This window comes from Callorhinchus milii, unplaced genomic scaffold (assembly GCF_018977255.1).
Source record: "Callorhinchus milii isolate IMCB2004 unplaced genomic scaffold, IMCB_Cmil_1.0 Scaffold4, whole genome shotgun sequence".
Lineage (NCBI taxonomy): Eukaryota > Metazoa > Chordata > Chondrichthyes > Chimaeriformes > Callorhinchidae > Callorhinchus > Callorhinchus milii.
Genome location: NW_024704745.1, coordinates 23795343 through 23819165, shown reverse-complemented (window position 1 = coordinate 23819165; position 23823 = coordinate 23795343). Strand labels below are relative to the sequence as shown.

At 40.0% G+C, this 23823-nt stretch overlaps 1 protein-coding gene across 1 annotated transcript in view; it reads left to right on the top strand.

The window, feature by feature from the left end:
- Positions 1–23823, top strand: part of rasa3 (RAS p21 protein activator 3) — a 128653-nt gene that overhangs the window by 30175 nt on the left and 74655 nt on the right. The window contains exons 2-3 of the mRNA XM_007891782.2: positions 12138–12255; positions 21750–21853. Coding sequence (XP_007889973.1) covers positions 12138–12255; positions 21750–21853 — 222 coding nt within the window. The remainder of the gene's footprint in view (positions 1–12137; positions 12256–21749; positions 21854–23823) is intronic.

The window sequence follows — 23823 nt, the reverse complement described above, 5'->3', positions numbered from 1 at the left end:
TAAATGGTGGAAGCATTGCTCAATGTGTGTCTGGCTGTGCTTCTCACCAGGTAGCTTATAGGAGTTCTTGATATCTGCTATCCATCTACTGAATACTCAAACTTGTGCTTGTCAGATGTCTAATGGCTAACTGGTGGCTATCTTCTTTTGTGGGGGAGAAAGTGGGGAGACTGTCTTGGCTCCTGTTTCTCCCCCCCCACACCCATGTAGTTTGTAATTATCTGTGCCTGTTACAGAGGTAAAGTATTTTCTGATAGGAATATAAACATAGATTCAAGTGATATGCCTAGCGATGCAATGCTGGAAATAGAGTGAACCCTCTATGGCGACCTCTGGTTCCTGAGTGAGGCAGGTGTGTAGTACTCCAGGGCATTGCTGCTGACAGTCCAACCAGCCTGGCTCGCCATCAGTGCTTGGGGGTTCCTGGGAGTAACAAGTCTTCCCACTCAGCTCCTGGCAACCCCAATGGCTAATGTGGTCCCAGCTGAACAAGCAGTGGGAAGCTTGTGAGACAATGCTCTCAATGACAAGTTGTGCATTTGTATGTGGTACTTTATCAGTGCCCCGGCACACACTCAGGGATCCCTAAGTTTGGGTTTTTGCCAACCTGTGTCTAATACTTTCTAGAATTAGGTAAGCAGGGTGCAGGCTTGCAGGAAGAGTGTGTGCATTCCATTTCAGACACGTAAACATTTCCATACGTAGGTGGTTCACATATGTAGAACTCTGTCTGTTTTGGATGCTCAGACATGCTCAGCATGGTGATGGGATTTTGCATCTATCTGATACCCAACTGACCAAAATAAAATCACACACATTTCTTGATTGACCACACACGCTGAACGACGTGAAAGGCGCTCTATAAATGGAATCTTGTTGTTGTTGAATTGCATATACCTGTCTTCTCAGATGCCATCTTAAATTCTCTGTGAAATGATGTAGAATTTGTTACCGCTTCTAGTGTGTGGGGGCATAGAATTCATGAAGGAGGTGGTCAGCCCGGCTCAGTTAATAATACTCTTATCTCTATGTCAAAACTTTGTGGGTTGAAGCCACACCCCAGGACTTTGAGATCATTGTGTAGGTTGACACTCTAATATGGTGCTGAAGGTACACTGTAATGTCGGAGGTGAGGTCCTTTGGATGAAACTGAAGTCCTGTCTGCCTGTTCAGATGGACGTTAAAGATCTTGTGGTACTCATCGAAAAGAGAAAAGAGTTCCAACTGGTGCTCTGGCCAACAATCCCCCAACAAAAATACACAGTAACTACACTTTACTGTAAAATCCTGTGAAGCACTTTGAGGTATTGGAACAACTTTATAAAGTGCTATGTGAAAATCAAGGCGTGTATACTTCAAAACAGCCTTCATATAAAACTGTTGCCTGCCCAAAGCAATGCTGATCCTACTGCCTACTGAGCATGTGATCAGCTCCCGTGCCATTCACACCCCGAGCCACTTTGTCCAACTGCCTGCCCTCTCTTGTTTCTCACTGTTAGTTTTGCATCTTGAGTTTCCTTGTACTCTGCATTGTTCCTATAAACTCTGCTTGGATCATTCTTTCTTTTGATCGAGTGACCTACCAAGAATAGAGGGGAACCAAGAAGACAATGTTAGCGAGCAACTTGGGGGAATTAATATTAGTAAGGAAATGGTTTTAGGTAAATTGTCAGGTCTTAAAACTGATAAATCTGCTGGACCTGATGGCCTACATTCTAGGGTTTTAAAAGAGGTGGCTACTGAGATAGTGGATGGCTTGTCTTTGATCTTCTAAAATTCTCTGGATTCTGGAACGGTTCCCACTGATTGGAAGATTGTAAATGTAACACCACTATTTAAGAAGGATGGGAGAGAAAAGATGGGAATTTATAGACCAGTTGGTCTGACATCAGTGGTAGGGAAAATTCTTGAGTCCTTAATTAAAGATGTTGTTATGGGATTCCTGGAAGACCATAACAAGATTAGGCAGAGTCAACATGGCTTTACAAAAGGGAAGTCATGCTTAACTAATCTTTCAGAGTTTTTTGAAGATGTATCCAGCAGGTTAGATAGGGGGGAACCAGTAGATGTAGTAATTTAGATTTTAAAAAGGCATTTGACAAAGTGCCACACAAAAGGCTATTGCACAAGGTTAAGGCCCACGGGATTAATGGGAACATATTAGCATGGATTGAAGAGTGGTTAACGGGTAGAAAACAGAATAGGGATAAACGGATCATTCTCGAATTGGCAGGATGTGACTAGTGGAGTGCCACAAGGATCAGTGCTTGGGCCTCAGCTATTTACAATTTACATCAATGATCTAGACGAGGACATTGAATGTAACGTATCTAAATTCGTGGATGACACTAAACTAGGTGGGAGAGTAAGCGCTGAGGATGATGCAAAAAGATTGCAACGGGATATAGATAGGCTAGGGGAGTGGGCAAGTAGGTGGCAGATGGAATTTAATGTGGGGAAGTGTGAAGTTATTCACCTAGGTAGAAAAAATAGAAAAACAGATTATTTTCTAGAGGGGGAGAGATTAGATAGTGTTAGTGTTCAGAGGGATTTGGGTGTCCTTGTACACCAGTCGAACGGCATGTTAGCGTTCATTGCAAAAGGTTTAGAGTGCAAGAGTAGGGAAGTCTTGCTGCAACTGTATAGGGCCTTGGTGAGACCGCACCTAGAGTATTGTGTGCAGTTTTGGTCTCCTTATTTAAAAAAGGACATACTTGCCCTAGAGGGGGTGCAGCGTAGATTCACTCGGTTAGTTCCTGGGATGAGGGGACTGACCTATGAGGATAGGCTGAATAAACTAGGGCTGTATTCTCTAGAGTACAGAAGAATTAGGGGAGATCTTATTGAAACATATAAGATTCTTAAAGGGCTGGATAAAGTAGACACAGAGGGACTGTTTCCCCTGGTAGGAGAATCTATAACCAGGGGTCACAGTCTTAAATTTAAGGGTCAGCCTTTTAGAACAGAGTTGAGAAAACATTTCTTCATTCAGAGGGTAGTGAATTTATGGAATTCACCACCCCAGAAGGCTGTAGATGCTCAGTCCTTGAACATCTTCAAGGCTGAGACTGATAGATTTTTTAAAAATAGAGGGATTAGGGGATTATGGGGATAGGGCAGGTAATTAGAGTTAGGTCTGAAGATCAGCGATGATCTTATCGAATGGCGGGGCAGGCTCGAGGGGCTGAATGGCCTACTCCTGTTCCTAATTCTTATGTTCTTATGTTCTTATGTGAGCTGGTACTTTAAACATGTCATCTTTGTTTAGCTGTGAAAAAATACAGATCAATTGTTGCATCAAATGTGGTTATCATTGCTTTAGCCCACTTTGCTTCCCCATGTCCCCCTATAGTTTACCATTATCTGCGTATGTTACAACAGTACAATATTGTGTTATCTGATCACAATGTAAACTTAGATCTCAAATGGTTTGATATTCATGATTGCTTTAACCTAGAAGCACTATCTATTTTAATTTCAGTTCCTGTAATTTTTTTTATATATCTGGCATTGAGCAATGAGAAGTTTTTTTTAAACAAAATTCATTTTCGCAAGTCATGACGGCATGTTTTTTCATAGCTATTTTCCCCTCTTAAAAAGTTAGAGAGGATATCTTTCCCACTGCACTTCCCTAGTTTCAGTGTTTTATATCAATAAAAATAATACTTTAATTTAATATAGCACCTTATCACTTCTTCGGCATCTCTCAAAGTGCTTCACAGAATATACCGTAAAGTTAATTGACTGTATATTTTGTGGGCGAAAAGCGGCAGCCAATTGCGACAGCAGTGTCCCACAGACAGTTGTGGATTGAGTGACAAATGTTTTTTTAAGGAGTATATCTGAATTATTACCCCAGAAAAGTGATCCATCAATCGACTAACAACCGGGTTCCTTCTTACTGCTAGGTAAACAGAGGTGTGTGGAGTAAGGAAACTTGTCCAACATTTCGCCCTGCCGGGAATAGAACCCAGGTTTTGTGGTGCAATGTCTGTTTTAGCTGCTTCTGTATTCTGTATTGGGGCCGTACGTATACTTTTAAACTACAGCAGGCACTAGCCATTCACTCTTTTTTATTTTCTCATTTAAATAGTGGGAAATTTTATCTGTCAATGACCGGTTTTCATTCTCCCTCTTACCTCAACAGTTTGAACATACAGTAATTCAAATAACCTGATGATTCAATTTGTCTGTTGGATTTCATTGTTGAAAGTTGCAGAAACATTTATTTCTCTTGATGGACATTGGATCTAAAATGTTGTGTGCTGCATTTGCAAAATAAATTAATTATTTTTAAAAATAGTAAGAAAATGCCAATATTATTGACCTGGTGTACCTTGCCACTCATCCCAGCTTGGGTTCAACCCTTGGGAGTGTCCAGGGCTTTGGGACATGCTCCTGATGTGACAGATGCTATGTAAATGTAAATTTGTATTGTGTTGTACCCTGCTATAGCATTCTGTTCTTTATGGTTTGACATAATGTTTACACAATGGTCACACTCTCTCAATCAGTGCTGTATCACATTTTTCCCTGGGAAAACCTCTGTAGAGCTTCGGTGATTGTGCTTACCTTCTGCCACTATGCCCCGAAACTCTGGAGCTCTCTCCCTCAATTCCTCCGCCTTGCCCCCTCGGTCACCACCTACAATTCCCGCCTAAAGACCTTCCTTTTTGATCGTGCTTATGGTCACCCCCCTCTTCCTTTCTCCCTGGAGTCAGACTCCACCACTATCCAGCGCTCTGGAACACTACCCCACTTGAAGAGCGTTATATAAATGCAAGTTCTTGTTGTATGCTCAGTCTGTGACCAAGCCAACAATATTGCTCTCAGCAAAATAACCTTCAATACAATCCCTGAGGGAAATATGTTCTCCCAGTTTACTCGGTGGCCTCTACTCTTCCCTCTCTTGAATTAATTTATTCTTCTTTCTTCTGTATACCCCTTGAAGTAATTTCCAACATGAAAGGCACTGCACAAGTGCAAGATTCTGTGCTTTTGGTTTTATTTTGTGGTTTGGGGACTATTCTGCAAGTGGTGTAAACCATGTTTACAGATGGAACTATGTTTTTTAAAATATATAATTAACAACCAATCAAATGTTTGCATAGGGTTTATGACTCTCATAAAAGATCCTCGCATTTACACTTAGTTTACACATTTCAGGAAATGTTTTTAGTTTTGTTTTGTTTTTAATCTATATCACAACAATGTTACTTATTTCTGTAACATTTCTGCTTCTTTCCAACCTGGCCTATATCTCGTTCATGCCACATTTTTTCTTCCATTTCCAATTATCTGCCATCGTGGAGCTAATAAGGAAAATTAAACCAGCATAGTGGTAGGAGAGATGGATACCACAATACTCCCGATGTCCTATTACTATACTTTGTATATTCTGTGGTTAATTCTATTTGTCTACATTGTATCACACCATGACCCATGTGATGTATGGTAATGTAATTGGTATCCTACATTTCTGTAATCCCTACATTTGGGCTCCTTAAAACTAATACAAAAAATTGAGCAATTGATCAGAAATAATCTTTCACTAGCATCCCTTCCCCCCACCAAAGTCTCATTTGGTCTTTTCTTTCACTATTGTGAGTTTGTTTGAATGTACTGCAAATAATATTATTAATTGAAAATAAGCCTCAAAGCAATGGCCAAAATGTAATTCTAATCGTGCAGTATGCATAAAACATCTGGAAGGAGCTCCTTGGTAATGGTTTGCTGGGAAAGGTGAGGGCAGATGAAAGTATGTTTTTACTTTCTCGTGATAACTAATTGTAATCTGTTCAATTCTTACAGGGACAAAGGAGAATAGAAGGAGGCCGTTCAGCCCATCAGGCCTGCTCTACCTGTTTATTGGATCTTGGTAGATCTTTTAATCCCAATCCATTGCCTTTCCATCATATACCTTTAGACCTTCACTACCCAAGTATCTGCCCACCTCTCTTTTAAACATTCAAATTGATTTAGCTTTACAGCTTTCTGGGGCACATTTTCACAACCCTCTGTAGTGTATTGGGATCATACAATCTGTCAAGATCTAATAAACTAGTGTAACAGACTCAATGGACTGAATGGTCTCCTCATGTTCCTGATTTCTATGTTGCTATATTTCTCATCAATTGCACCCACATGTTTGCTCATCTCCACACACTGCTGAGAACAGTTCAACACCTACAGGAATGTTCTCATAGTGCTTTCATATTGGTTTGAGAGGATCTCATCATCTCTGAGACCTAAATATTGCCTCCGCTTGAGAGAACTTCCTCATCTCTGTGACTGAAACTCTTTTTGATTTTTTCCCCTAGCCATTTATGTTGATCCCATAAATGTGCTGGAAAGATTCTCTGCGTCATGAACACTTCAACAACAGCTTGCATTTATATAGCGCCCTTTAGAAATTACACTTGTTATTGATATGTGGGCAACATGCTACTGTATATTGTAAGCACAGCATTGGTTCCTCCAGATTATAGCAAATTTCATATTTTCATTAATGAACGGGAAGTTCTGCTTGTTGCAGGAAGTCTGTTCTCGCTGCTAATCTTCACAACTGTTGGCACACGACCAGTTCGTTGCACCCCATGATATGCAGTGTTGATTCCAATGACTGGTCAGAGTGATGTTGGCTCAAAGGCTGGGAGAGATCTTAAATTCAGGAATGTTGAAGCTGTGATGTTTGACATTCCTCAGACTGGCAAGCGCTGTGCAGCATTCCAGCTGCCATTCCCATGCTGGGAAGTCATTAAACATTGGGAGAAGGGACTGCATCCACTCTACTGCATTGGACTTCAGACTTTGAGGTTTCTCTTTGAATGCTTAGGATAAATCCAGCATTAGAAACATCTTGAAGTGAAAATTTTACTTTTAGTGTAGCATGAGGTTTCTAGTGAGATTTACTACATAAATTAATCCTATTAAGAATCCATGGATTTGATATAATACTTTTCATGTCTTCTAGATGTCTCAAAGTGCTTCACAGAATTTACTGTAAAATGAATTGACTGTATACTTATGGGCAAAACGTGGCAGCCAATTGCGCACAGTGGTGTCCTACAGTCTTGGATTGAGTGACCAAATTATCATTGCTTTTTTTAAGGATTATTATCCCTGGAAAAGCTATCCGCCAATCGACTAACAACCGGGTTCCTACTTACTGCCTGGTAAACAGAGGCATGTGGAGTAAGGAAATTTGCCCAACATTTCGCGCTGCTGGAAATAGAACCCAGGTCTCTATCTTAGGAGGCGAGAGCTCTAACCACTGAGCTACAAGACTCCTACTATGGATGTCCATGCTTTTCCCTAACTCCTGGAGAAGCATTCTGTACTACTTATTTGATCTAAATGTCTGACATACATTGGGTTAAAAACTGGTCCAAATAAAACTGATAAGAAACTTTCCCCTTCCCTCTCTTCCAGCTAGGTAGCAGTTTCTTGGTAGCAGTTACTCAGCAACCCTGGCCATTTTCTCCCCCCCCCTATCCACCCAGCCCCCCAGCATAGAGAGTGCTGAAGAAAATTACAGTACCCTGGCTAAGATTAGAGGGTTCTGTAAGTCAGTACAGATGAAAAGTTGAACCTATGGCCTTTTGGTCTGTACGACCTAGGGCTGGGCGGGACCTCTACCCACTGGGCCCTCAGTAAAGCTATTTTAAGCCAAGCTGATGAATGTTTTGAAAACGCCCATTTCTTGGCCCTGGCGAGGTGCAGTCAGCTATAAGCTGGAGCTCGTCTAGGATCTTCTGGTAGACTTCAGCTGTTGACGGTACTCGGAATTTGGAGGTTTTAAAACAAGCCCTTTGTGTGGCACTGTTTTGAAGATGGTGCAAAGAATTTCTCTTCTTGCTTGAGAGTGCTTTTGCCTGCTCTTGACCTGTGGAACAATTTTTTCCGGGTTCTAAACAACTTTATAAATGAAATACTCCAGTACCTGATTCCTGGCACAAAGTCATTTATATCCTTTCTCCTGTAAATTAAACACAAACTTCACGGTGGCTGATCACAGCTGCTAACTGCTCCAGTAAGATTTCTGGCAGCCTTTTGTTCTCAGTTCATATCACAAGGCTTACGCTTGGCTGAAAACCACAAGGCTCCTACACTTACATTAACTCTGGGTAAGATAACCATAACTGTTTTAAATAATATTTTTAATGATTGAATTCCAGTTGGCAGTGTGTTCCACCTGCACTACTTAATCTGTGAAGGTATTGAGCCTAAAGTATCCGTATTCATAACCTAGAGTTGCAACTATTAAATCCTATCAGTAGCCAGATGTGTATCACACTGACCCACAGGAAGTCCACTCTGACCTAATCTATGTCTGGTGGTATTAGAGTGGAATTCCCAGGGAACGGTGTGCTGTAATGTCTGGTTACCAGGAGGATTCAATATCTATAAATCCATTGTGAATCCACACACTTTAGACCCCATGAAGTAGAAATAGCAGGAATAACATTTTTTTTTAACGATGGCCAGAATACAGAAGATGTTGTCAAAAACTTACTAACATATGTAAAAATATAGTTATCACTGATTCCGGACTTCAACTGGAAATTCCCAAATGAGAAGAACTCTGAATTTGTCAACACAATACACGACTGCTTCTGACTCAGTGTGTTAGAGAGCCCACAAGGGGCTGTTCTCTCCTTGACCCAGACTATTCAGCAAAATAAATATTGTAGTTGAGAAACTAAGCTATAGCTCAATAATATTCAGCCTCACTTGGGTAAACAACACAACTATACCCAATTATACATATGCTTCAGGGGATTGAGGGCTGAGCTTGATAACGTAGACTGGGGAACAACTTGAGGATAAATCAATTGAGGATAAATAGAAATCCCTCAAAGACATTATGTGCAACTCACAGGACCAGTACATACCGAAGTGCAGAAGGAGCAACATTAAACAAAGGGTGACACACATAGATCAAAAAGAAAATTTATAGGAGTATTAGCAATAAAGAAAGAGTTTCAGAGGTTCTGAAGAGAGAGAATGAGCATTTGGTGAGTGTAAGATTATACAGAGGAAATTTTATAAAAGAGATAGTGAGAGCCAAGTGAAATATAGCAGCAGATGTAAAATGTAATGTCAAAAATTTCTTCCAACATTAAAAATAATATATAATAATCCTTGCATTTGATATAGCAGCTGTAGCTTTTAAATATCTCAAAACACTTTGCAGGTTATTGCTGTGAAGTGACTGTATTTATAGTTGAACAAAGCATCAGGCTGTGCTACACGCAGTCATGAAGTGAACGACAGTTTGTCTGGGAGGATTGTTAGCCACGACATTGGGAGAAATGGTATGAAGGTGGTCAGGGAAGAAATTAAAACCAAAAAGCACACAAAGGGTTTTGAAAATTAGGTAGTAAACATATTAAATGACTCCTTCTTGGATTTGTTTTTAAACTAGTGAAAGCACAAAAAATGCTTTCCAGCGCTCAATACACATTACACATTGGTATTTGCCATTAATGAGGCAGATGTTTCAGATGGACTTAAGGGGCTGAAAAACAACAAACAGTCAGATGGATTAACTGTCCCCTGGGGTACTCAGAGCGAAAAAGCAGATGTATGAAGCAATGACAAATATTTTGAGGGTTCTAATGAACAGTTGTGTAGTTTCGACCGACAAGCAAATCTAGATTTTGTACATAAAGGTGAGGGAGCCATACCTGGCAACCGTATGTCATTAGTCTGACCACAATAATTAGAAAACTCAAGGAATCAATTATTAGAAACAAAATATATGAAAATAGCCAATAAACAGCCAGCAAGGTTTCAAAAGGGGTAGCTCTTGTCTGACCAATCTCTTTTTTGAGGAGGTGACAACCTATTTTGGCAGTTGAAAGCCTTATGAATTGCACCAAGATTTCAAAAAGCCGTTAGCGAAATGCCACATGAGAGGTTCTTTTAGAATTTGATGTCATTGGGTATCAAGGATCAAGGGTAGGGCATGACATGGATTAATAACTAACTAAAGAAAATTAAGTGATAATGAAAAGCGATGTATCCAAGGGGATTGATTCTGTAAAGGGAAAAATAGAGCTTTTTGGGGGGCAGAATTGGATCAAATAGACTCAAGAGCCATCCTTGTCTGCACCTCTTTTGTGATCTTGGAGACGAAGACTGCTGAAAAGTTAGCTAATAGCTGAGATCAGCAAGTGGGAAACATGGGCTTTATAAATTGTTACTGCACTGAATATTTACGGCTGGAATAAAGATTTGATACATAGGGGAAGAAAGCAACATGATACAAATGAAAACTGAATCCTACGAACCATTGGAACATGTTTTGGTCAGTTTGAATGATTTGCATATTTTATCATTTCCTGCTTTGAAAACTATTATTAGCATGGGGGAGAGCTGTTGTCATGTAAGTGGCTTGACTTTCAGTCAAGTTTGCAGCTACATGGGATTAGTCATGCTCCTTTCATAGTCTAATGTTAATGCTTGAGGAACCCCATGTTACCCATTGGGATGTAGCCTAATTGAGATGAAGGGTTTGCGGAGTGCTACAACAAGTACTTTGAATGGCTTATGCCAAGAAACAATAGCAAGTGCAAGTATCATACCTGCAGCATTTGTGCACCAGGGAATTCAGGAGACTGTTATGAAATCTATTGAAAGCTTTACACTTTAAACTATGTCAATCAATGTAATTCATTAATATTTCCTTCTTTTTTTAGCAGAATAAGTCTTAACTTTACAAATTCTGTCAAGGTGGGATTATTATTTTTTCGTGCCAATGCTGGCTTTCTGAAAGAACAATTCATTAAATCCCATTCCCTGGATTTTCCCCATACTCTTGTCTAAATACTGTACATAATTGGCCGTGGAGCTTTTGTTCTGTAGTTGTAAAGCCAGTAATAACCAAGGAGGTCCGGGCTTTTAGGAGGAAGGGAGATCGGAATGTCCCTTCAGTTATTGCCAGCTGACTTCCAAGTTACAGTTTCGAGATTCTCATCTATCAAGTGATTTATTTTTACAGACAATTTCAAAAGCTGAAACTTTTTTTTTAATGGTGTGAAGATATTATTTTAAAGATTTAGGTGACCCAACACCATTTTGAGTAGGTGGAGGACTTTTTATTTTATTTTAAAAATTCCATATTTTACTGAGAGGAAATTTTTCATGTTTGTTTATGTTGACATCCTCTTCCAACCAATGGCATTCATCACTGGCTGGCTGGCAGTCACTAATCTTCATCAGTACTCTCTTCACTGATGGCTAGATAAGGTTTTGTCTTAAAGTATCTGATGTAGGCAATGCTATGCTACATCAAGCCTGGTTAGTGCGGTACATTACTGCATTCTACCGCTCATATCAAAGACCGACCAGTAAGTACATTGTTGGAAATGTTGAGCCTTTAAGGTAGACACTGCAGACATGCAGAGTACTGTACAGTGTGTGCACTTGTGGAAACTGCTGATCTTACCTGAATGTTATCACTACCAGACTTGTCTGGCTGGAGTTGGGGAGGCAAAACTTGAGACTACAGGGAAATTTTGTATGTTTATATATACTTAGCACTTTTATGTGTGTGTAATTTTTAAAAACAAATCCTCTCCAGGTTTCTTACCTCTCCCCTTCTGTGCCCCATTCCTGGCTAAGAGGTCAGTCATACAACCTGAGCCCGAGCATCTGCCAGCATTGCTTTGTGTCTGCTTTTCACATCTGAAAGTATTTGTGCTTCATCAGAGTGTGCTAACAATGAACTGCTTCAACACCTTTACAACAGATACTTGCAAAAATTCACAAATATGTTTTTGAAGTACTTGAAAGCGATGAAATCATTGTCTAGTTCAGGGCTGGTTAACTTGTGGACTCATGGACCCCAAGTTGGCTATCCCTGGCCTATCTAGATAACTAAGCGATTGAAAGAGTCACTCCAGTAAAGTCTGTACCATAGATTTCTCAAAGTCCATTGGGTTTCTCAGAAAGCTCTGGTTAACTTTGGGGTTAGATATCCATACAGAGACCCATGCAATGGTCTAGGCTGAGAGAGACATCTGCAGAACCTGTGGTCCAATAGCTGCATCTATGTGTTTGTTTTTCATTTGATATATAATCAGATTGCTTAATTTTTAACTTGGCACTTATATTCTTTCCTTTTTTTACAGGAGAAGCAAAAAACATGCCTCCCTATCCAGGACCAAATAAAATGAGAGACTGCTACTGTACAGTGAATCTGGATCAAGAGGAGGTTTTCAGGACCAAAATAGTGGAGAAATCCTTATGGTACAAACTCTTAATTCAGTTCTGTTCTTTGTGTTAATTACTAAAGTACTGCTGGCCACTAAAGTGGAACAAAATCATTCTGGTGTATAACAACAGCTTGCATTGCATGGCACCTTTTACTTTGGATGAACGTCTCAAAGTGCTTAACAGATGCAATAGAGAGCGTCAAGCAGGGAAAGTGAGATTTAATAATGTTGACAAAAAAGCATAATTGAAGAACTATGTTTTTAAAAGGGGTTTGAAGGTACTCTAACATCAGAGTAAAAGTTTAATAGGTTAAAATTAGCTTGTTGTGCTATTTCCTGGAATTGCTGTCTTTAGATACTGACAATCTGGAGCTGCAGGATCCCTTTGCTTGTTACTCATTAATCCTGCATCAACTATTTTCGGTTATCATTGTTTGTGGCACCCCTTCCTACTCCTGCCACCCCATGCTTTGCATTCTGTTTGTATTGGAGGGGGGAGAAAATGTGTCCAATTGACAACAGAATGTGGCCGCAGTCGGTGTGATGAACATGAGATTTATGTCAAGCAGCTTTACGCCCTGAGTTGATTTTAATTTGCATTATCCATCCCTACTTTTATCCAGCAAGAGCATTTTCAATACTGTTGAGTGTGTGATTGTATAAGTATCACAGATGAGCCAACTTGTCGTTACCGAACATACATACCACAGTCGTTGGATAACAGCCAGGGACTGGAAAATGCTTACTATATTTTTTATATCCCCCACTCTTCCTTTCGAGAAAAATAAACCATCTTGCTTCTGCTGCTTCTCACCCTGACCATTTCCCCCCTCCTCTCTCCCTCCCTTCCCTCCCCTCACCCTGACCATTTCCCCCCTGCTCGGGTCATGACCCAACTGTGCAGCGCCTTGGGACGTCCTCCTGACGTGAAAGGCGCTCTATAAATGGAATCTTGTTGTTGTTGTTGTTGTTGCTTTACTGCATTCCATAGTTTTGGACGTTAACTTTATCAGAGGATCGAATTCAAGATCCTCATGCTCACTTTCAAGGCTATCCATGGCCTTGCCCCCTCCTACTTCTCTGACCTGCTGTCTCCCTACCAACCTGCCCGCTCCCTCCATTCAGCGGGCTCCGGCCTGCTCCATGTCTCCCGCCCAGCCCTTTCAGCCTCTCTGCCCCTACACTCTGGAACTCCATTCCACAGTCCCTTCACTTCGCTTCCTCCCTTGCCTCCTTCAAGGCCGGTCTCAAGATGCTCCTCTTTGATCGTGCCTTCAGTTGCCCTCCCACCTCTCTGCCTTCCCTCACCCATAACCCACCCCTCCCCAATGCTCGGGTCTTGACCCCTGACTGTCCAGCGCCTTGGGACATCCTCCCGATGTGAAAGGTGCTCTATAAATATAATTTTGTTGTTGTTGTTGTCTGTGTGAACCTCTGGACTCACAGTCTGTTTTGAGCTGCTATTTGGACATCTTTCTGTATCACTGTCTCATTTCCTAAAACCCACAGTTCCTGCAATTCTTGGACTACTCCTGTTCTGCTGCTTTTCTTGTGTTCGTGTGTCATCTTGTTGGGCATGGACCAAACACCAAATGTCAGTGTAAAATGGTTAAGTGTACACTGCACAAAGACTTGTGGAGTCGGAGATCTTGCATGGCCAAGCATGACCATTGACAGTAGTATAAAAATGTGGTTCCACAGCTCAGCCAAAAAAAAGTAGGCATTTCAAGTTGCACTCTGGCAATCTCCTCACCATCATTCACTGTTTGAAAAGAGGAGTCTCACCTGATGTCCTGGCCAACAATCGCCCAATTTTTAAGAGAAGGTCATTGATTACTGTTTGTGGGACATTGCAGTCTGCAAATTGGCTTCTGCATTCACTTATACCCAGTTACTACACTAAACAAATATCTGTGAATATATATTCTCTTTGACCATGCCTTCAGCTACCCTCTCGACTCTCTTCCCTCTCCTCGCTCCCTCCCTTCCCTCCCCTCACCCTGACCATTTCCCCCCTCCTTGCTCCCTCCCTTCCCTCCCCTCCCCTGACCATTTCCCCCTGCTCGGGTCATGACCCAACTGTGCAGCGCCTTGGGACGTCCTCCTGACGTGAAAGGCGCTTTATAAATGGAATCTTGTTGTTGTTGTTGTGAAGCACTTTTGACACATTTCAACACCATAAGATGCTACATAATAATAAATAATAATAAGCCTTGCATTTGATATAGCGCTTTTCACGTCTTCTAGACGTCTCAAAGTGCTTTACAGAATATGCTGCAAAGTGAATTGACTGTATATTTTTGGGCGAAACGCAGCAGCCAATTGCACACAGCAGTGTCCCACAAGCAGTCGTGGATTGAAAATGACCAATTTATTGTTTTTTTTTTGGTTTTGGAGGGATTATTATCAGGCGTGTGGAGTAAGGAAACTTGCCCAAGGTTTCGCCCTGCCTGGAATTGAATCCAGGTGTCTCGCTTGCAAGGCGAGTGCTCTAACCACTGAGCTACAGGACTCCTGTATACAGGAGATATACGAACTCTGATCTGGACACTAGGTACCTGAAATGGAATTCCTCAGCAGTAACATTTGTATGTATGAGCAAACACAAAGAAGCATTTTTACATGTGAAAATGATTTGTATCAAGTGTGAAATTAAATGAAAAATGGAGTGAGAAAAGATTGTCTCAAAAAAAAAACGGCCAATACAGGCCACTTTAATCATCTTTTAATTTAAATTCTCAGTTTATACTAGTAAACAGCATGAAAAACTCATGAACAAATGTTGTAGCAGTATTAAAAATGAATTAATCCTTTCCTTCTAAATAAAAGATAGGAGGAGAGCTGTGTTTTAATTAATGGCGAGCAACCAAATTATCTAAAACAGCAATGGGAGCATATAATAGAGGAAATCAAAGCATACAAGAAGTTCCATTTATACATCAAATGTGAGGATTACTTTTATTATTATTTGGCTTTGAGATTTTTCACTATTCAGTGCTACTTTCCCTTTTCAATGCTGTTTTTCCTTTTCTGTCTTTTTGGAGAACGATAATAATAATAATCCTTGCATTTGAAATGGTGCCTTATCATGTCTTTGAGACGTCTCAAATGGAAAGAAAGCAAAGAGCATTCAAAGGCAGAATCACAAATTATTGTGTTGATAGTGTAAGCGGTTTTTTTTTCACCACTGAAATGAGGTGTAAGTCGTGGGTTGAGTGGTTCATGTGACTTGTTTTGCTTCAGATTCTGTGGTTACCATCAGACATCTGTGTGCTACTGCAGAATGAGATGGATAAAAGATGTACAAAACAAGGGGGCTAGTGTCATTTGCTCCATGATAATGAAAATTTAAAAGCAGAGATATGCAACATAATCTTTGTCTACATTTTTCAGTCTTTATTTTTTAATACTCATTCCTCTGAAGTAAACAGAAAAAAAAGCACATTTAGTCTTACAGGATAGTTATTTATAAAATTTATGAAGGTACTGTCGCTTACGGACAAAATTCCCGAACTTGGAATTTGGAATTGGTTTAGTGCTCGGATCAGGGAGGTCTATTTTCCAAAGTAGTAGTTAATCTTTTCATGGAGGAAATTGTGTTTAAAAGTAAACTTAGGTTTTTTCAGAAAATTGGTGTCAGAGTAAAGAACCAACATGTCTGCGAAAGAGGTATTGATTCTAGTCTGTAAATTAAATATATTTTGTAGACATGATGAGAATAAGAACACCAATTCCTTCTTTCAAAATACATATCGATTGCAAGTTTTAGATGGTCAGCCAGGTAACCAGCTGTGGAGGGAGGGCGGGGCACCGGGGGAATTGCACAAAGGAGGAAAATCCCACTTGCCAGAATGAAAGATTGAGGAAGAATGATGCAGGTCTGTCCAGGACCAGTTGTTCATGAGTTATAAGTAGACGTAGCTATGATTGGATTCTCTCTTTCCTCATATATTCCTAAGGTTGTGGGCGGTGGGAAATGCGACTGCTATTTTCAAAATAAAACTGGGTGTGAGACCAATGACAAGCAGAAAATGTAAAGATTGTTTTAAGAATGCCCCTTTGTTTAGCAACATACTACAATCCAGCCCCTTGAGTCCCACTCTGTTGAAAACTACACCACTGACAGAGAAGCACTGGACACTACTTTACTGTTGACTTTCGGATCTAGACTGGAGTTTTAGTTTTGCTTTGAGAGATGATTATTATACTGAACTGGTATTGTAAATTGACTCGTATTTTGGAGGCTGTCCAATTCTTTCAGGTCTGTTCCCAACTGGGCTGCCTTGGGTTTCAAAAAAGACTCAGGAGTGAGGGGAGATCAAATGCCTTTGACTTCACTTCCTCATCCCCCGGATTTAGGGATCGGATGGCACATGTCTTTGAGTCAGGTGTGAAATCTGAATTGAACCTGGACAAAAAGGTTTAGGGCACTGACTAGTGATGTCAGGAGCCTTCTTGCCACCTGTTATGGCATGGTAACCTTGTGGCAAGACTCGAAAACGCATATCGTTCATAATTTATTTTTAACAAATACAATCTGAAAATAGTACATAGCAAAATCCATTTCACATGTTTCTTTTGATAAATAGCTCCATTCAGGTTACTTTGGGATTTTGAATTGGTCCACTGCTCATCCTTATAACATTTCTTTTTTTTTAAAAAATGAATAAGGATTTGAAGCTTCATTGAATAAAAATGGGCATTTCTGTCTGTCATTCCTCCAGTATGTCCAGAAACAGGATATTGTGCCAATATCAGAACAAGAGTCTGCTGTTACAGTCTTGACAAGTGAATAAAGAGAGCCTACTTTTGCTGTGCCAATTGAATATTTAGCGGTTTTGTTTTCTGTTGAGAACCAAAACTGATTTGCCCTACACTTGTTTATAGTGCACACGGAGATTTGCAGCTGAATGAAGGCCTGCTGAGAGTTTTGTGTTCCTGTTACAGCTTTCTGGGACTTAAGTACAGCAAAGTATGTGCACAACGACTGGCCAACCGCCAGCCTTGACTGCACCAATGGAGTTTCTCATGTGGAGGCCACCAGAATTTGCTGGCGTGCAATTTATTATAATGTGACTGTGCTACGGACATCAATCACACAGGGCCTTGTAGTAGTCTGACCTTTCAGTGCTGAGATGGAACAAAGTGACCACTGTGTGTGAGCCTGCACTGGGGATTACACTACACTGCAGTGTTGTCCCAGGGAAGTGCACAACATTTGTGTTGTTCATTTCATTTCTAATAGAAAAGGTATCAACCAAGCAAGCTTCTTGCTTCTAATGCCCTTAGCTAGGTGTGAACTGGTAGTTTTTTCCACTTTTCCTGAGATCAGAGTTTCAGATTGAAATGCAGAGAAAAAAATCAAGATTACTGTTTTGAATTCGCTGATGTTATGAGAATTTGAAGCTTTCTTTTTGATGCAGCTTTCAGTTCTGTAAATATAAATTCCCGTTTTATTAAAAAAAAGTCAAATATTCAGCCCATGCAAATTGTATTTTTCTGGCCTTAATAATAAAGTAATAAATCTTGCACTTAAAAGCGTCATCAAAACCTCTCAAAGCGCTGGACAGAATTTTTTGTAAATTGTAGTGATGCAATCAACAGCCAATTAGCACACTGCATTGCCCTACAAACAGCCATGAAGTGCGTGAACAATTTTATCTCTTGGCCAGACCACCAGAAGAAACTCTCGTCTCTTTTCAAATATTTCCATGGAATCTTTAACATCCACCTGAACAGGCAGACGAGGCCTTGGTTTAACGACACCTTATCTGAAGGACACCTCTGACAATGCAGCATTCCCACAGCACTGCACTTGTGTGTCAGCCTAGACTAGATGGAATCCCGTAGCGTGATCGTTAGCGTGTTCGCCTCGCAAGCGAGAGGATCCGGATGTGATTCCCTGGCAGGTCGAAACCTTAGGCATGGTTCCTTAATCACTTCTGTGCGCAATTGGCTGCTGGACTTTTCCCACAAAATACACGGTAAATCCAAATTACAATATATTCTGTGAAGCTCTTTGAAACGTCTCGACAACATGATAACGCTCTGCCTCGAAGATGTGAAAAAGCGCTATATCAAATGCGAGGATTATTATTATATCAAATGCAAGGATTATTATTACTGTTACTATAATCTTAAAGTCCCAACAAGGGGATTGAATCCCCAACTAGAGTTGAGAGTGCTACCAACTGAGCAAGGCTAACTTTTATATTGTGTTCTTTGAAGAAAGAATCAACACAAAGCCTATGATACTTATACAAAAGTAATTAATTAACACCATAAATAAAAGTTTTGAAATATATTTTTCAATTCACCCCTGCCCTAAAGGATAACATCCAAAGGCCAGAAGTATTACCTCTGGCATTCTAACACTCATCTAACAGTTCCCTGGGAAACACCGGTGAGGACCTCCAAGGTCTAGTATTTTTCTCCCTCCATAAAGAGCAGAATTATTGGAGTTACCGATATGCAGAGTAGTATTGCTTAACGGCTACTTTTGTAAAATTAGAGCCTTAGAACCTTTTAACTTAGTGAGGGGTGGGTAGGCTGGGTTTTAATGCTATACACTACAGTATTTTAGGTCTCAGTTTGATAATTTGCAGGAACAAAGTTTGTTTCAACTTGGAACTTTTACAATGCAAAGAATATAGATATATATTATGTACATATATATAGCAGAACTGGTTGTTTGGCATTTTTGCCAGACCATAAACTCCTTCATGAATTCTTAATAACTATCTTTTTAAAAAGTACATTGTATGTTATTGGAAGTGCAATTTAGTGCTTCATGTATTCTGATATCACGTTTGTACAATTTAAATAGCACAGAACGACATAGAAGTTTTCTCCTGCCTTCATTCTAGGTTTCCCTGTATTGGAATTGTTTTCCTTTTCTTAATTTCTAAATATTTATATGTACAAGATGAATGCACAGCTGATTAGCAATGCCTTGCTAGCTGATGTTTTAAACGTTTGTGCTCAGGTTACTTTTGTGCCTTCAGAAGTAAATGTACAGCTGTCTTTTGCAATCGTAATGTGAAGGTGTCTATATCTGTATATAGAATAAGGGGAGATGTACAACTGAAAAAGTCTTGAAGGAGCACTGCTAAATTTTTATTCCTAACATAGGAATTGTACTTGCATCTTTTTATAGGGGAGTTTTTCCACAAATCTTTGTAATTTTTAGTTAGTTTGGAATAGTCTAACATGCAGCCGAGACATTCCTGGGTCTGAGTATTTGTCTGTTGACCCGGAATGGTCAGAATGTGCAGCTACATCCCTTCACCCGATCCCAGCAAGCTTAGATATCTGAGCATTCCCTTGCTGCGTTAAATGTAAAAAGCTGAGTAAGATCTCAGTGCCTTATTTACAGAAACAGAAGCTCAATACAAGTGTTGGCTATTTGGCTATTAACCAGACTACAAAAATCAGACTGCACCGCTGAGCAATTGTCACATATATCAAGTATTTGTGGGTGCAAAAGATGAATCAAAGACCCTATTAGTTCTGATAACCAGGTAATCTTGTTTGTTGTTAAGGGATCTCAGTGTTAGCCACTGAGCTTCAGGATGTACTTTTCATTCAAATGTTGAGTTTAAATAAAATAGAAAGTTATCATTACTGTAGATTATGATCTTGCATTTTCCTGAAGTCCCAGGACCCTTGTGAATATAAAGCAGGCTGAAATTCAGTAGGCAGCATCTCAAGATCGAAGATGGAATTTTGTTATGTAGAAAGGGAAACCTCTTTCTTCTTCAGTAAACATTAGCAACTCCTGAATTTTAAAGGTTTAATTCTACAATTTCCTTGTGAGATCTGAGGCAAACTTAATTCCTCGTGATGCTTTTTGGAGACTTTTTTAAGATACATTTGTGTATATTTGTTTCTAGTTTTGGTGTTTAATCGGTCTGGTAATAAACTCATTTTGGTTTAATTGGCTACATCCTATGCCAGATTAAAATTCTGCTGGAGACTGGTAGGTGTATAGTGACTTTTTGTTGGTGAACGTTCTGGTTCATATGAGAAGTATTCTGCATTTGTGAATTGTGTACACCTTGTATTATTCTGGGACTCTATTCCGGAGGCCATCTGACCCCCTCGCTTCCTTCCTACCCTTGTTCAAGCCATGTCCAAAAATGTACCTCTTTTACTGTGCTTTTGGCCATCTTTTCCCCCCCCACCATCACCCTAGATCAGATGCCCAGTCAATCATATGAAGTGCTTTGAGATGTCCTCCCATTGTGAAAAGTGCTATGCAAATTGTATTGTATTGCACAGAATCCTCTCAAGTCTAGTTGCAATGCTTGAGTCGGATCAATGGGGAAGTGATTGGCGAACAGCATATTTTCAGTATAAAATAAGAATTACGCTCTACAGCCTTTGCAAGGTGACTCACTAGGCCCAATTTAACATATGGTTGCACTAGTGATGACAGATATTTGTGCTAGATACAGCACTTGGATTAATGATGATGTGCATCCAGAATGGTTAGTGTTTTTTGAAAGGTGTGACTGTGGTGCAGCGTTTAATTCATTATAAGTAGTAAGTCTGTACACAAATCTGGACTGACACAAACTGACGCAAAACATTTTTTTCAAAAGAAAAGCCGAAGGTGCACAGTATCCAGTCATTCCTTCAGATATAGGAATGAATATTGCAGCAGTTCTATTTGACTCCAGTGGAAATGTTAAAGTATTATTGGAAAAAAGTTGTGCAAATGGAGTTATACAAAGCAGTCAACAACAACAGCTTACACTTATATAGTGGCTTCCACATTGGCAGAAAATCTTTAATCTCTACAAAGACTGCCTGTGCTGAGTTAAATTATTGCTCTTCAAAATATTAAATGTTTGTGTTACAATTACATTGGTAATTGGTAATTGGTAATTAAGCCTTTAACATCAGCCTCACAGCATTCTTACACTATACGTTTGTTATCTATTTGTACTGAAATTATTTGCTACACTTATATATAAATATACACATAGATATTTTTATAATCTGGCCTGAGTATAGCTTTAGAGGATTTTTTGTTTGTTTCTCTTTTCGTTTGCCATTTCTTCCCCTCACAATGTCTCATTTTCCATTTTCCTCATGCACCGTGTGGCAGCTGGGCTCAGTTAGTTGCGCTCTTGCCTCTGAGTCAGAAGGTTATGAGTTTAAGCTCCACGTCAGGACTTGAACGTAGTCTAAGATGACATGCTAATGCAGTGCTGGGGGGTGTTGCATTGTCAGAGGTGCCGTCCAAAGATTGCATAGCACTACTTGAAAAGACAAGTAGTTTCTCCAGTCTCCTAGCCAGTAATCCCCAAAACAAATTGTATTTTTTTATGTGTGCTTTTCTGCTGCTTTTTATTCACTCTTGTTTTAAGCATCATTCCCCCCCAACCCTCCGCCCAATAAAATACGCAGAATATTAAATATAAACCACAGGATTACATTGGAACAATTTTTAAAAAATGTGCTTTTATTTGTGTGTTTCTAGAATGGAACATATAAACTAATAAAGAATTCTCTCTATTGCAGCCCCTTTTATGGTGAAGACTTTTATTGTGAAATTCCAAGGAGTTTTCGCTATCTATCATTTTATATTTTTGACAGAGATGTCTTCCGGAGGGATTCAATTATTGGTAAGTCTAACATTTCTGGATAAACCATTTTATGGTTGGGTATAGTCATTGTTACTTAAATTACGAGAGTTTTACATGTAAAAGCATTTCCTTATTTGTGATGGGTTTTTGCATGAACTCTCAAGAGTGATGTTTTATAGTTTGCAGCTTACGAGACTTATTTGGACTGTACTAAAGGTGAATCTGTTTGACATTTTGAGCCATGTGTTGCTAATGAAGTTTGAGCCAAAATACTGTTCTACTGCCAAAGATGTCTAGATCCATTATGAAGCCTTTTCATTTCCTTCCTGTATTTTCCATGTGTTCATGGGTTTCTTTATTTTCTGTTCACCATGTTTCTTCACCTAATGCTATTCCTCTGTAGGCGTTGTCTCAAGCTGGGGCTTAATTCTGGAGGATGTGATGGCTCTCCAGTACTTTATATGATCCAATTTTAGTTTCTCATGTGTGAATCAGCAAAGATGGTTGATTGCCCAACAGGGATTAGTGTTGTACAGTTCAATTCTGGCCTTGATTGACATCTACGCGTGTATACTTTGCTGGGGAATTGATCAGGAGTCAGACCTGGCTGAATTTCCAACCACCCACCCCCACCCCGGGATTCAACCTGGGACCTTATTATTTGTGTGGCTTGGAGCGATGCCTGAACAACAACAAATTACATTGGTATAGAGCCTTTAACGTCAGCCTCACAGCATTCTTACACTATACATTTGTTATCTATTTGTACTGAAATTATTTGCTACATTTATATATAACTATACACATAGATATTTTTATAATCTGGCCTGAGTATAGCTTTAGAGGATTTTTTGTTTGTTTCTCTTTTCGTTTGCCATTCTTCCCCTCACAATGTCTCATTTTCCATTTTCCTCATGCACTGTGTGGCAGCTGGGCTCAGTTAGTTGCGCTCTCGCCTGTGAGTCAGAAGGTTATGAGTTTAAGCTCCACGTCAGGACTTGAACATAGTCTAAGATGACATGCTAATGCTAATGCAGAGCTGGGGGGTGTTGCATTGTCAGAGGTGCCGTCCAAAGATTGCACAGCACTACTTGAAAAGACAAGTAGTTTCTCCAGTCTCCTAGCCAGTAATCCCCAAAACAAATTGTTTATTCATATCTTGGCTGTCCGTGGGACACTCCTGTTTGGGCTGCGGCATTTGCCTACTAATAACAACAAGTTACATTTGTATAGCGCCCCTCATGCAGGGTAGTGTCCCAGGGCGCTAATACACAATCACTCCACTTCACAGTATATCCAGTGAAGTGCTTTTGGTCGTGCAAGGCTCTATACCAAATGCATTATACATTATAACATTATACCTGTAATCCTTCCCTGAAAATCACACAAGGACGGGTTTCAGGGCACCTGCTCCTTCTTAGTAACTATTGTGAAGCCTCATCAGCATGAGGTCTGCTTCCTGTACATGGTACAGTGCTTGCACAACATCTGGTTGTTGTTTGTCTCAAATTGTTGGCATTGCTTGAAAGTATATGTGACTCAAGAAACAGAGAGTTGTATTTTGAAGTACTGCATCTGCTGTTTGCCCTGTGGTTTACAAGAATTCAAGAAAACATCCCAACTTTCGGTTTATTAGTCATTCTGTGAAAAACAACAATGCTGAGATGAGACCTAGCTTCTAAATGGGAAATAAGGAAACAACCCAGAGCGAGCAGTTTGCACTCACTGGTCTTGATGGCCAACCTTGTCACCATTTTATAGTCCGGACCTTTGTAGTTTGTGAGTCCATCGATACGTTTCAGGAGGATCTGTGCAAGGTATGGATTGTGCTGTAGCTTCAGTGTAGTTTTTAAAGGGATCTATCTGTGGTACCCAAATTCTACAATGCAGCACTGTGAATAGATTTGCAGGTTACCATCACACCTAAATTGTAGGGATTTGGGAGTAATGCGATGTGTATTACTGAAGGAAATAAAGGTTTCCTTCTTTACTCAAATATCTGGTATTCC